Source organism: Salvelinus sp. IW2-2015, unplaced genomic scaffold, assembly GCF_002910315.2.
Source record: "Salvelinus sp. IW2-2015 unplaced genomic scaffold, ASM291031v2 Un_scaffold351, whole genome shotgun sequence".
Taxonomy (NCBI): Eukaryota; Metazoa; Chordata; class Actinopteri; order Salmoniformes; family Salmonidae; genus Salvelinus; species Salvelinus sp. IW2-2015.
In genome coordinates, this window is record NW_019942545.1 from 273,537 (window position 1) to 286,912 (window position 13,376).

At 43.2% G+C, this 13,376-nt stretch overlaps 1 protein-coding gene across 1 annotated transcript; it reads right to left on the bottom strand.

Moving 5' to 3' along the window:
- Nucleotides 1-6,011: 6,011 nt before the first annotated feature.
- Nucleotides 6,012-7,474, bottom strand: LOC112068266 (reprimo-like protein). Its single transcript, XM_024135365.2, has one exon. It carries the CDS (start codon nt 7,055-7,057, stop codon nt 6,728-6,730), a length of 330 nt encoding a protein of 109 aa, XP_023991133.1. The 5' UTR covers nt 7,058-7,474; the 3' UTR covers nt 6,012-6,727.
- Nucleotides 7,475-13,376: the final 5,902 nt, after the last annotated feature.

Consider the following 13,376-nt stretch of genomic DNA (forward strand, 5'->3'; position numbering starts at 1 on the left):
TATAATATGGCTACCAGCCTAACAATATGGCTACCAGCCTTACAATATGGCTACCAACCTCACAAAATGGCTACCAGCCTTACAATATGGCTACCAGCCTTATAATATGGCTACCAGCCTTACAATATGGCTACCAGCCTTACAATATGCCTACCAGCCTTACAATATGGCTACCACTTACAATATGGCTACCAGTCTTACAATATGGCTACCAGCCTTACAATATGTCTACCAGCCTCACAAAATGGCTAAATAGGAATGCATTTCCATCTATCTGAGAAGAATCGGAAAGGGGGATGCAGGGGGAGAGATAGAAGAGGGGTTTTACTATTCCATGTCGCTATTGCCTAGTGGCACTGCACTGCCTCTGCTGTCTCTGTTCTCTACAGCACGTCCCATTAGAAATGACTTGAATTGGGTTGAGAAAGGCCACTTCAATTCTAGTGAGCTTGGTACCGGCACAGAAAATGTGTTTATTGTGGATTGCTCTCCCCCAAGATACGAGGAGAATAGCTACTTGTTTTAATAAAAGGTTGGCATCATCTCTCCCTGGCAAATTTGTATTTTGGATATTTCTCAAATTCTCAAAACCATTCCCAGACAGAACATATTCGGCAACACTAGAAACCAGTGTAATATGTGAACGTTTCATTCCAGACAAAGTTTCTATGCTGGCGAATCATTTAATGCATTATCCCACTAAGTGTTAAATACCAACCGTGGCTTACTCACCATTATTTCTGTCATGTTTCCAGTCCTGGTGTAGCTTTCATTATATCCACTGCTGTTTCTGTTGTAAAAGGTCACCCCTGACGTTGCCTGACAAGCTAATATAGCTCTGTGGAGCGCTCCGAGCAGTGTACCAGAGCAATGAAGGGCCACATTCTCCACAAAGGGGAAGGGTTAACGTCCGTCAGTCTAGCACTGAATGACTGCATGAGAAACAGCTCCTGCAACAGTACAGTGTACTTGCTGTGCGTGCACACAGCACAGCGATCCAATGATCTTGATGCCTCTCAATCATCCCCATCAACTGTTCTGAAACTATCATCCCTATCTCTCCCACACCATTCCTCACCATATCATTTGCATTTTCATTTATCCTTGTCACACAATCAATCAATCCTTCAAAGTGGAATTTTCATAATTAAGCATGTCATTCCTTTTAGTCTTTAATCTTCGTTAAGGGACTTCAGATATGACAGTTCCAATTAGGTCCCATTGTTTCCATGATCCATCAGTGAGTGTTGTAGCTGACCCTTTTCCTTTTTCCACATCTAAGAGTGTTTTCCTGTTATTGTCATCTTCCCTGCTGTAACTAGTGGTTCATGATAGATGTTGTTTTTCCTCCGACACAACAGTGTGCTGGACTCTCCCCTTCTCCTCCATTCCTTCCTCGCCCCCTCACGCCCTCCGCCTCCCTCCCTCCCTTCCTCCCTCACCCAGGCAGTCTGGGGTCTCATGTAATTTAGTTTTTCCCCCGACACAACAGTGGGCTGGACTCTCTTCCTCCCTCTCTCTCTCACTCTTCCATCTCTCCCTCACCCCTTCCTCCTCCCTCCCTCCCTACCTCCCTCACCCAGGCAGTCTGGGGTCTCATGTAATGAGTTAAGAAGTGAACCGCCTTTTCTTCTAAATATAGAGCAACGCGTTGTTCTCTCTCAATCAGCATTCACCTGCAGATCACGACTGTATCTCAGAACACAACAGTGTGTTTGTTCTCCAGATCCCAGAGTGGCCTTGAAGAAACATGTGCCTTATAAGCAGTGGTTAGCCAATGATCAAAGAATGGTCCTATCTACAGCAAAGGGCTTCAAGTTTCATGGGCTTCAAATCTAAGTCCAAGGGTTTTGTGGTCTCCATGTCAACGGGTCCACATACTCAGAACGCTGTGGTATATTATTTCGTTTGATGAAATGGATTTCAATCTGAGGGGATGTGGATGCCTCTGTGGACGAGGAGCTAGTTTGTGTGCGTGCGTGCGTGTGTGTGTGTGTGTGTGTGGATGTACTCATCCGCCTCTTAGAGACTCAGCTCTCCTGACAAGTGATAAAATAATCATGAGAACATTTGTTGCTTCTGAGTAGGGAGTCAGAGAGGGAGAGAGAGTGACAAGAGTAGAGGGGGTAGGGGAAAGCAGAGGTATGGATATATGGGTGAGGGAAAGAGGAGCAGAGAAAGAGAGGAAGATGGGGGATAGATTTTGACGTAGACTCTACTCGGTATGATTTCCTTGAAATGCAAAGAAACTTCAAGGAAGAYGGGGAAAGTGGTGGAAAGTATGATGGGTCAAAAATATTGGTGATGAACAGAGTGAGGTCTGCTTTAAGAGACGTAATTCACAGGCTGTGGGTGACAGCAGGTAGAGATGGAGAGAGGAAGGGAGAAAAAGAGAAAGGGAAGGATAGATGTCTGAAGGTGCATTTAGCTGTTTCTTGGCTGTATAATGCCCAGAGATGTCAGCCATAGTGAGACTGCATTCAGCTGCACACGCTCTCTCTTTCTCTCTCCCTCTCTCTCTCTTTCTCCCTCTCTCTCTCTCTCTCTTTCTCCTCTCCTCTCTCTCTCACTCTCTGTCTGTCTGTCTGTCTGATTGTGTGTCTTTCCTCTCCTCTCTCTCTCTCTCTGTCCCTCTCTCTGCCCCAGGATTGTTTAGAGATTAATGTGGATGTCTTGAGGACAGACAGTGTGCCTGGACCAAAGCCCTTAGGGTCCAGTAGATAGATGCACCAGGGTGTGAGGAGGTGTAGAGGGGGTGAAAGGGTTCCTAATTGAGGTCAACTGGTGTGGTCAGTCAATTGCAGGGTTTGACTAGAGACAACTGGTCAGATCCTGTGAACCCAATATGGTGTGAGTCCAGTCCTATGGGTTTTAGCTGAGGCTCTCATCTCAAGGTAGACAGTGTAAATGAGTTTTATTATTAGGTTTACAAGCCCTTATTCAGTGTACTGGATAAAAGTGTTGAAGTTTAGCTTGTAGGCCTTGGACCGGGAGTATATGGTTAGCTGTTTACAATGTTAGCTGTTCCCAATGTTAGCTGTTCAACAATGTTAGCTGTTTCACCAATGTTAGCTGTTCCCAATGTTAAGCTGTTCCCCAATGTTAGCTGTTCCCAATGTTAGCTGTTCCCAATGTTTAGCTGTTCACAATGTTAGCTGTTCACACGAATGTGTTAGCTGTTCACAATGTTAGCTGTTCTATGTTCCAATGTTAGCTGTTCACAATGTTAGCTGTTCACAATGTTAGCTGTCCCAATGTTAGCTGTTCACAATGTTAGCTGTTCCCAATGTTAGCTGTTCACTGCCCAGTATTCCTCATAACTTTGGAGGTTCATGCCCCCGGGTGTGTGTGTGTGTGTGTGTGTGTGTGTGTGTGAGAGAGAGAGGGTGTGTGTGAGAGAGAGAGGGTGTGTGTGAGAGTGTGTGGCAACTTAAGAGTCTCATGGACTGGAGCCTGCATTGAGAGAAGACCTAGCGCCTTGCTGAGTGCTAAGAGTATTTGACCAGACTTGCAGGCATACCTCAGTCTGACTCTGAAGTCTGAACCATAGGCTACTCTCCCACTGGGCACACCACATCATTTAAAAGTGGAAATGTGGGTAATATTTGGTTGAGACATCCATCAATGAGATTTCAACCTTTACTCACCTACTCAATAAGACAGCCAGAAGTGTGTTGAATTCCCAATGTRTTTACACTATGATTTCAACCATCTAAAGGCACAACCAAATTCCAATGGAAAAACAATATCAGATGTTTGGTTAAGTTGTCATCTAAATGTGTTAGAACTGCACTTTCAATCAGTTGTAAAAGCAGGAGATGTATATTTTGTGCCACGGACTTAGTCTGGCTTTAATTCCAGTTTGTCTACAAATGAATAACTGTTGGATAATGAATTCACGTCTCCATCTTAACCAAAAATCTAGGTTAAAGAATAGGACGAAATCAAATCAAACTTTAAATGGACTTTATATAAAGTTTGATTTGATTTAGTCCTATTCTCTAACTTAGATTTTTGGTTGAGATGGAGACATGAATCCAACATATCAATTATAAACGTTTATACAAACTGGAATTAAAGCCAAAGTGGAATTAAAGCCAGACTTAGCCCTAGTACAAACAGCGCTCTATCGCCGCACCTAACAAAAACACTTCACTGGCTCGTTGGAAGAGCGGGGATAGAGTGCCGTCTCGTCGGACTTTTGATAATAGTTTCGGCAGCCTCTGCGGCTCTTTCGGCGCGGTGCTGGTGTTTCATGTGGCCCACCAGAGAAGTTCTTCCACTGTCGGGAGACATGGCAATGCGTATTAACACATGTGTATGCAAATAAAGGCTGCTTCGCTACCACACCCACAACGGAAGCACAGTCATGGTCTCATACATGGTCTTGTATGAAACCAATCCGTACGTCAAGCAAAGCTCTTCACCGTGCCAGCCCGCTCATAATTTCTATTCACTTCAACTCGCCATAAATTCGGCGTCTGAACTGTGCATAACTATGCAAGCTGAAAATACCTCTCCTTCAAATGTTTATATCTGGTTGCGTTGACAACCAAACACAATTCAATATCCAGTTTGCCTACAAATTAATCATTTATATGTTGGATTCACATCTCCATCTCAACCAAAAATCCAAGTTAAAGAATAAGACTAAATCGAACCTAATCAAACTTCGAATGCACTTTAAATAAAGTTTGGTTTTATTTAGTTATATGCTTTAACTTAAATGTTTGGTTGAGATGAAGATGAGAATCCAACATATTAATGATTAACTTGAAGATTACATTGAAATCAATTAAAGCTTGAAACCATAGACCTATACTTTATATATTGTCTATTTTTAGTTGAACCATGGGTTGAATTGAAACAATAGATGTTGATGACTTCGCAAATGCTATATAGGCCTAAATAGTATAATATTGAGGATATGACTTATAACGTATTGTTACATTTTATTTGCTCTGTTTAAACCTACCCTTTGGAATGACTTCGATAGGAACAGTGAATATATTTAGTTATTTAGAGATCTATCGATAATCACTCATTCACGCGTTAGCACAATGGTAGTGGTCAGTGACAAATATCAAAGCCAATCTCTGGTTGGGAGACCAGTAGGAGATGTTGCCCAGCCTATATGTATTATTTCTGATGGTGTATATAACATTGAAGATCTGACATTGTTTCAAAGGTACAAATGCAACATATTTTATACAAAGTTTGTATATGTTGAACATTGGTTACAATTATGACATAATTCTGTGGTTGAAATTACATCCTCAAAACAAGTTAACGTTGATTACTTTTTCAAATACACTGTATTTTGCACGTAGATCCACGTCACAGTAAATTGACAAATTACATTGAAACAACGTTGATTCAACCAGTTTCTGCCCAGTTAGGCATGTCTCTACTCAACCTAGACTTGATTTGACTGCATGGATTTTATAGAGAGAAGGCATCTGTGAAACATACCCTCTGTGGATTATCTCCACTTTATCGTCAGATAAGAAATTCACAAATTCATTTTTATAAAAGTCAAGGCATGAGTGCACTATATTTAATAGTCTTGAGTAATCGTTCACCTGTGCATTAAAACGAACCAGTCTTACAGCCAATTAAAATCTATGCATTTGAACAATATTAGATTTTACACAGTTATTTATGTATGTAATTGTGTGCAAATGAAGGAAAAGTTTAGACTTGTGTCTAAAAACCATTTCCTTATAATATATTGTTATAATTATAATAGACTAGTAACATTATTATTGTTATTATTATCATCATCGTTGTTATTATTACTGTCATTACATTATTATTATTGTTACTGTTATTGTTATTCCTATTACAGTACAGTATAACATGCACAAGCTCCTCGATCACATTTTAAATGTAACTCACTTGTTGAATATATACTGCTCATTTATGCCGCTTTGTGCGATAGGCCTATGCCATACATGAATAAATCTAATCCACTGCAACACGTAGCCTGTAACATGTACAATAGATATCAATGAAGAGATACGACAACGTCACGTTTATTCGTAGCATGCTGCACTTTTCATTCAGGTTTCATCTTGGTACAAAAAATCATGCAGCATCAGGTGCTTTCAAAAAGTGCAAAAACAGTAGGTCCAAATACCACTTTGTACTGCAGGCTACAGACCAAGCCGCGTGCATGCTGAACTGGACATGAAMACAGTCGTTGAGGCAGCGATGGGGTTAGTTATTAAACATGCAAGATCCCAGCACCTTGAGTGTTTGCCAGACATGCTACTAAGAAACGGGACCAAGAAAAATATATTTTCAGAGAATTCCCACGTCCAAAATGTATAGCCTACTGTCAGAACTGAAATGCAAAAGATATACAATATGCATGCGTAAAGTTGTTAAACAATCATGGAAATATCGACTTTTGCAAATATAATTTGAGGTAACAACGTGTAAACATTTTTATCACAAGAGTCCATTACTTTTTTCAAGTTGACAGTCAAAAWCAAAACAATATCCAACAGCCTATGCGTAAACAACGATGCATTCCTGGTTCTCCTTAAACGTTTGAGGTGAGGAATTGGCCGCGCTTGACTGCAATTGCAGTCTATACTGCCAAACATGTTTTGTAAGGAAATCAAACGCTTTGCATATCATCGTGCCGCCCCAAAGACAGCGTGTTGAAGCTATGGGTCCGTGGCGCGCGGCTACACACCACTCTCCATCCCGGCGCCATAGACTAGCTGAGTCCTATCATCACCGGCGCCTCTGCGTCTTTGGAAGGTCTCCGGTCCTTCACCATAAAGTTAATCATACTCTCCGATTTGATCATGAGGTTGCAGCCGAGGAAAAAGATGCCAAACATGACGGTGAGCGACAGTACGCACAGGACCGCGATCTGTACGACGCGACTGATGAAGAGTTTCCGCTCGTCCGAAGGCAGCGCCAGCGAGCCGCCGTCACTGGTTGCCACGTCCGTCCCGTTGCAGCAGTTCACCAGAGTACCGGCGAGGACTTGGCTCCTGTTGAATAGTGCGCCCTGGGCTTGGTCGAAGAAAGAGCCGTTCATGTCTCCGTGGATGTCAGTCTGACAGCGCTATGGCAGCTATGGGCGCACGCGGTTCCACAGACACACACTCACGGCTAAACCCTGTCTCGCAGTTGCACGTTGCGTCATGTGACTGTGAAAACAAACCAAAGTAAAAATCAAATGAGAAATATACAATCTTCTTTTAATTTCGGTAATAGCAGCACTACCAAAAGTCGGTGCGTATCAGCGGAAATGTCGGTGCGTATCAGCGGAGAGAAACTATCACAACCCTAACCAGATGCCGTATTCAGCGTCATACTTGCAAGTCAAAGTAATAAACTGAACACAACTTCTACGTAGCTCGAACCTCTTAAGCGGCTCCCATTGGACATCTCGAAGAAGGTGTAAGTCTGTATGTAAGACTGCCCTGCATGCGCACCTGTGCCCGCGTGTGTGTGCTTTCCTGGCTAGTCTCTCGTGCATTTTAAAGGGCTGGTGAGTTCCCCTGTGKATCTCCATGAGGGGAGGTGGGTGGGCGGGTGCGAACAGTAGACAATCGAACGATTTATGCAGCCCTCATCGACTGTCAGTGACAGCAGGCATATCGAGTGTTATTATTAGAATATGTAATCAATGGCATAAGGATTGGTATTGGTCTGTCACCACCAACACTAAAGAACTCCCATTATATGATTTCTGATGGATGTAGAGTATGACAAATCTTTACAACCTTAATGATGGGAGATACGTGTATCGATCTCTACAACATTTTGCTCAAGCTGCATTTCTCCCTGAAGTGCCACCGTTCTAATATTCACTGCATAATAAAACAGGAGGCCTCACAACGAAGGAGGGATCTGAAAATAACCTGATGTACTGTACAGTTAAATTCTGCACTCATCCTCCAAATGCCACCGTGACAGTACAACCTGAAGCACAGTCAGAGAGAGACACATCCAGAGACAGACTTCTTGAATTGAGAGACGGAGAAATGTAATCAAGTTGATCAGTCTGGGCAAACTTTTCAGCAGAGAAGTCTATTTCCATTCCTCCTCTCTCTGCATACTTTGTGTGTGTGGACGCCAGTGCTACTTTCGCTGAGATTAACAGCCTCTCTCTGTTTTATTAACATTCCTTATTCAAATAGCAGTTTCTCTCTCAAGTGCACAGTCAAGCTAGTTCAGCTGCCGAGGAGGCAACTCCCTCGACAAACATTAAGATCTCTGCAGTACCGCCAACGAGATGCAGGTTTAGATGCTCTGACAAACGGAAAGCAACCGTAATCACCATCAACTACATGCAGATTGAAGATTGGGTATGAGAGCTTATTGTCTTCGCCCCCTATGGAGTTAACCTTCTCAACCATGCCTTTGTATTGAAAAACGTACATGTGCCCTAGTGATAGGCTATATGATTGGCTGTACATATTCCAGTTACTGGAAGAGTCTCCAAGGCTCATATTATTGTCACGATCGTCTTGCTGAGAGAGAGTGGACCAAGGCGCAGCGTGTGCAAAATACATTCTCTTTTATTTTAGAGAAAAGGAAAAACATGCAACGAACACTTTAACAAACTGAAACCAAAACAACAAACAATCCTGAAGCTAAAGACGTAAGTGCACACACAAGCTACAAACGTACAACATAGACAATTACCCACATTAACCTAGTGCCTATGGCTGTCTTAAATATGGCTCCCAATCAGAGACAATTAATGACATCTGTCTCTGATTGAGAACCATTCAGGCAACCATAGACACAGCTAGACACCTACACTAAACACAAACCCATCWACTCTACTTAACCCCCTAAACCATACAACCACCCTAGACAATACAAAAACACATACATTCCCCATGTCACACCCTGACCTAACTAAAATAATAAAGGAAACAAAGAATACTAAGGCCAGGGCGTGACAATTATGCATATCGTCAATGGTTTGTAAGGACTTTTTCCCTTCCCAGTTTGGCTTTCGGTGTTGAGCTTGTGTCAAGATAGAGGACCTCACAAGGAGCCTTATTAAGAGGCAAATTGTATCCAACTGTTCATATTCTTCTTCTCATGATGATCACCTGCTACAGTAATATTATTCTCCTGCTCCCATTACCATCTGTTATCTTTAGTACCATCAAGCCCTCTTTAATGGCCAAACGGGGAACCGTATTCTCATAGGTCATTATCTCTGGCATCCACAATGACTTTGAGTGTCGAGAACATTGACTTGGAACAGAAGTGATATCATTCTGAGTAGTAAACAGTATTTTCTCATCATAGACCAGAACACTACTATTATGCACAGAACCTCCACGGTTCAGTATTTATTATATTTGAACAGGAGTATTATAATAACCTTACAGTCATTTATGCTCGTCTTGTCCCTGGGCATTGTGGAGTAGGCTATTATATGAAGAAGCAATGGCACCGACGTTATGGTGGGCAGGTGTAGGCTATGACGATGCTTTCAAAAAAATACTCCCTCAGATAATGTGAGAGAATATTTAAGCCCCCAGACCGAATATTCTGTTGATCCTCTAAACAAAGCCTGTGAAAACCAATTTAGGATGCTCACGTTATGTCTGGCTATAAGCAGCTTTAGGCTGCGAACTGAGAAGCGTGTGTACAAACACCGATTAGCTCGTTACACAAATATATTTAATTGCACTTCTAGGGGGTCAATTACAGTTTATTTATCACTGTATAATAACTGGAGATCAAACAAAGTGTTTGGTGTCCACCAAGCTGGAATAATCCTATTAGCCGTTTCTCATTTCGATCAGGGACTTGTAAATGACAACAGTTGGCGGTATCAACTAATGCTGCGTAGATGTCATTCTGTTCATTCATTTAATAGTGTATTGTCATTATAGAAACAGACATGGATTTAAATGTCGATTCCTTTGTAAATACAGCCTGCCTCCCCGTTAACGATAAAGCACACAGTCGTCTATTTATGAAACATTAAACTGCAGCCCACGCAAAGTCAAATACGGTTGCAATGCAAAGTACAGCCAGGGTGAAGAGGAAGTTCTTAAATGAAAATTCTGTTAGTTTCAAACTTTTTGATATGAAACTGCTTACAAAGACTTGTTCACAACATTTCCACAGACTTTGAAGTCAATGAATTATATTTTTCGTCCATTTGCTGCACACAACCTGTTGGTAAAACTGAGGCTTATATGTGGAATACAGAAGTTATATTTTCTGAGAAGCAGCACGTTCGGTTTGGTCAATTATCTACATCATTAGTGACACTAGATGCAATACAGAACTCAACACACAGGTCACAGGTGGCATGAGCTCATTATTATTTCATATCATGACACACAGCATGTAGGCCTGTGTATAAAGATATAAATAGATATGGAAAGTACATATAGACATGTATGTGTGTCTCAGACTTGTTCCTTAGCAACAGTAGCCCTGTGAGAGTAGTGATGGATGGTTGGTAAAGTTATTTTGGTTGAGAAAAGGAGGGAGGGAAGAAGAGAGGGAGAGAGAGATGGGGTGCCTGGACGAAGGAGAAGGGAAAACGTTTCCACTTAGCACGGGGGAATTGGCAGCCTAGCAACACAAACTAAGTGAAGACATCCCTTAGCAACAGGGAGGGGTTTAGCCCATACCTCCACCTCCCCCTTCCACCTCCCCACTCCACCTCCACCCATGTCTTTAGAGGCCTTCACACAGGGCATGGCAGCACCTGAACACAGCAGAGTAGAAGTCCCCACCCTCCATACACTTCTCCATCCCCCAACCCCTTCATCTCCACGTCCCTTCTCCAGAGGTGCAGCTGGGGGCAGACTTCTTAGGATGCTGATCCAGTTCAATTAGTCTAATAGATTACCTGCAGCCAAGTTTTCATTAGATGAACTAAGTGTGTGTGCGACTGGCTTGTGTGTGAGTGAGTGTGAGTGGGGGGTCTAGATTAAGTGAGAGAGAGAGAGAGAGGGGATTAAGCAACAGGAAACACCGATAATCAGAGAGAAGGTTAGGGAGTATAGAAGAGAGAAACAGAAAAATAGACCGAGAGAGAACAGAGAGAGAGAGAGAGAGAGAAGAGAGAGAGAGAGAGAGAGAGAGAGAGAGAGAGAGAGAGAGAGAGAGAGAGAGCGAGAGAGAGAGAGGAGGGGGGGGCCATGTCTGGGTTGTGGGCACTGTGACCCGTGGGACAGTTGATCACATAGAGCTAAATGTAGTCATTAGTTCCCCCTGACAGAGACTCCAGGTACACAGCAGCAGAGTGTTTCTGACTGCTCCTCTCAACAACCCCTTAACAGGCTACATCCATTAGTCATTCAAGTTGTTCAGGGAGATAATGGCTTCATTGCCTTCATTTGTTGTAGCGTTGTCCTGTGTGTTGTGGTGTGTGTGTGTGTGTGTATGTGTGTGTTTGGTTTGTGTGTGTTATATGTGTTTGTGTGGTGTGTGTGTGTGTGTGTGTGTGTGTGTGTGTGTGTGTGTGTGTGTGCGTGCGCATCCATTGTTTGAATGAGTGTATCTGTTTGTGTGTTTGAGGGCAGTGAATTTGAATTGCATGGCCTTAATTGAATTAACTTGCTTTTTCTGCCTCCTATCTCCAGGGACAATGTCTCTCCCACTTCCCTCATTGAAGAATCTCCTGGCCTAAACATTTTGGCAGATCTACACATCTCTCATTAAACTTTCTAACTTGATTCCTCTCCTTCTTTCGCCCCCTCTTTCTCTCGCCACCTCTCTCTCTCCCTCCCCCTCTCTCTCTTTGTCTCCGTCTTTCTGTGTCACACAGCAGGCTATGAAACAACCCCATTGAGCCAGAGAGTGGATGTGCTTTTAAAAAGAGCCTGTGGAAGAAAAATGCTCACCCTCTCTTTATCCCTATATCCCTTTCTCCCCTCCGTTAAATGCCAGTTCAGGGTCTTTCTTTCTTTATACGTTCTCATTTCAGTTGCTCTTTTACCTTGGGACACCTGTTGAGGAGAGGAGCAGTGCTCTCCGAGCCAGACAGGCAGGGGGCCAGCGGGTCAGGAGGCACAGCGTCACAACACAAACAACATGTCCGCCATGAGAAGAGCTAGGGCACATCTCAGAAGGTAAACCCCACTGATATATAGACTACCTGAGTTCAAACAAATCCCAGGTGGACCCTCTCTTACACGACGAGGTGGTCTTCATTATACCCAGACCCAGTGAAAAGGAAAGGGGTGACATGGTGGCGGTTGGTTATCCAAACACTGATATTGGCAGAGTGATTGCATTCTCAGACTCAGTGAAAAGCTTGACCAGTGTTCTATGGAGCGGAGACAGAGGTCGAGACCAATCTCCTGTCACCGGCCCCAAACCCCCCCTCTCCTCCCGATGGTCCGGCTCACTGTTTTAATTGGGTGCCATCTGACCCCCTCTTTAGCTCTTTACCCAGCACAATGTGAGCCATGGAGCATTATCCCCCACCCACAGCCAGGAGCAATCAGAGCCCAATGCATGCACACTGCCTGCCTTCCTGGGTATTACAGCTTATCTATTTCTCTTTTTCTATCACCCCACCTCGCCGCAATTCCAGAACACTGGCTGGTGGCAGTAGCTTAGCAACCAGCGAGACAGAGAGAATAACGGGTATAGAGGGAGACGGACAGTGATTCAATAAATGGACAAGCTTAGAGGCAGAGAGAGAGAGAGAGAGAGACAGAGGCATTGTCCGGCTCCCACTTCCGCCCCCCCCCCAAGTCAATTTCTACAGGGGTGGCGGTGACGGTGACAGGTAGGCAGCAGTGGCGGCGGGGCTGGAGACGGCCAGGGCATTGATCTAATCTTGTTTTTATCCCCCTCCTGCAATTTTAGAGGTACACAATTTCTCTCCTGCTCCATCACTCCAYAATGGACAGGCCTGGGAGGGCCACTAGGCAGGTCAGATTCAGATAAAGGAAGAATGGATCAAACAGGACTACTGCATCCTTCTCTAAAGAAGAGATGGGAGAGAATGGATGTAAATTGTCCAGCCTACATGCCCACATACACAACAAGCAAACTATGCTCAAAACCCTGTGAAGAACAGCACAAACCTCCTCATATCTCCTCAGATAATAAGATATAACAGATCAAGTATGAATACATCCGTTTAATTGGGATTATAATCAAATAATTATAAACTCATACTACAGTCATCTGGTTGAAAATGAATATGAGTTTCAACCGCTAGGGGGCTTTCAAGCACAGGTCACTGATTTTGAAACTTTTCTGACCTTTGTTACGTGGGTTTGCTTGTAACTATCAATGAACAGACATGCCGTTAGCTGAAAACCAAACAAAGATGTAAACAACAATGTTTACAAACACTTTTCTCTGCATTGTTATGACAATGTATTGTTTTTGTCGATATGTTTTTA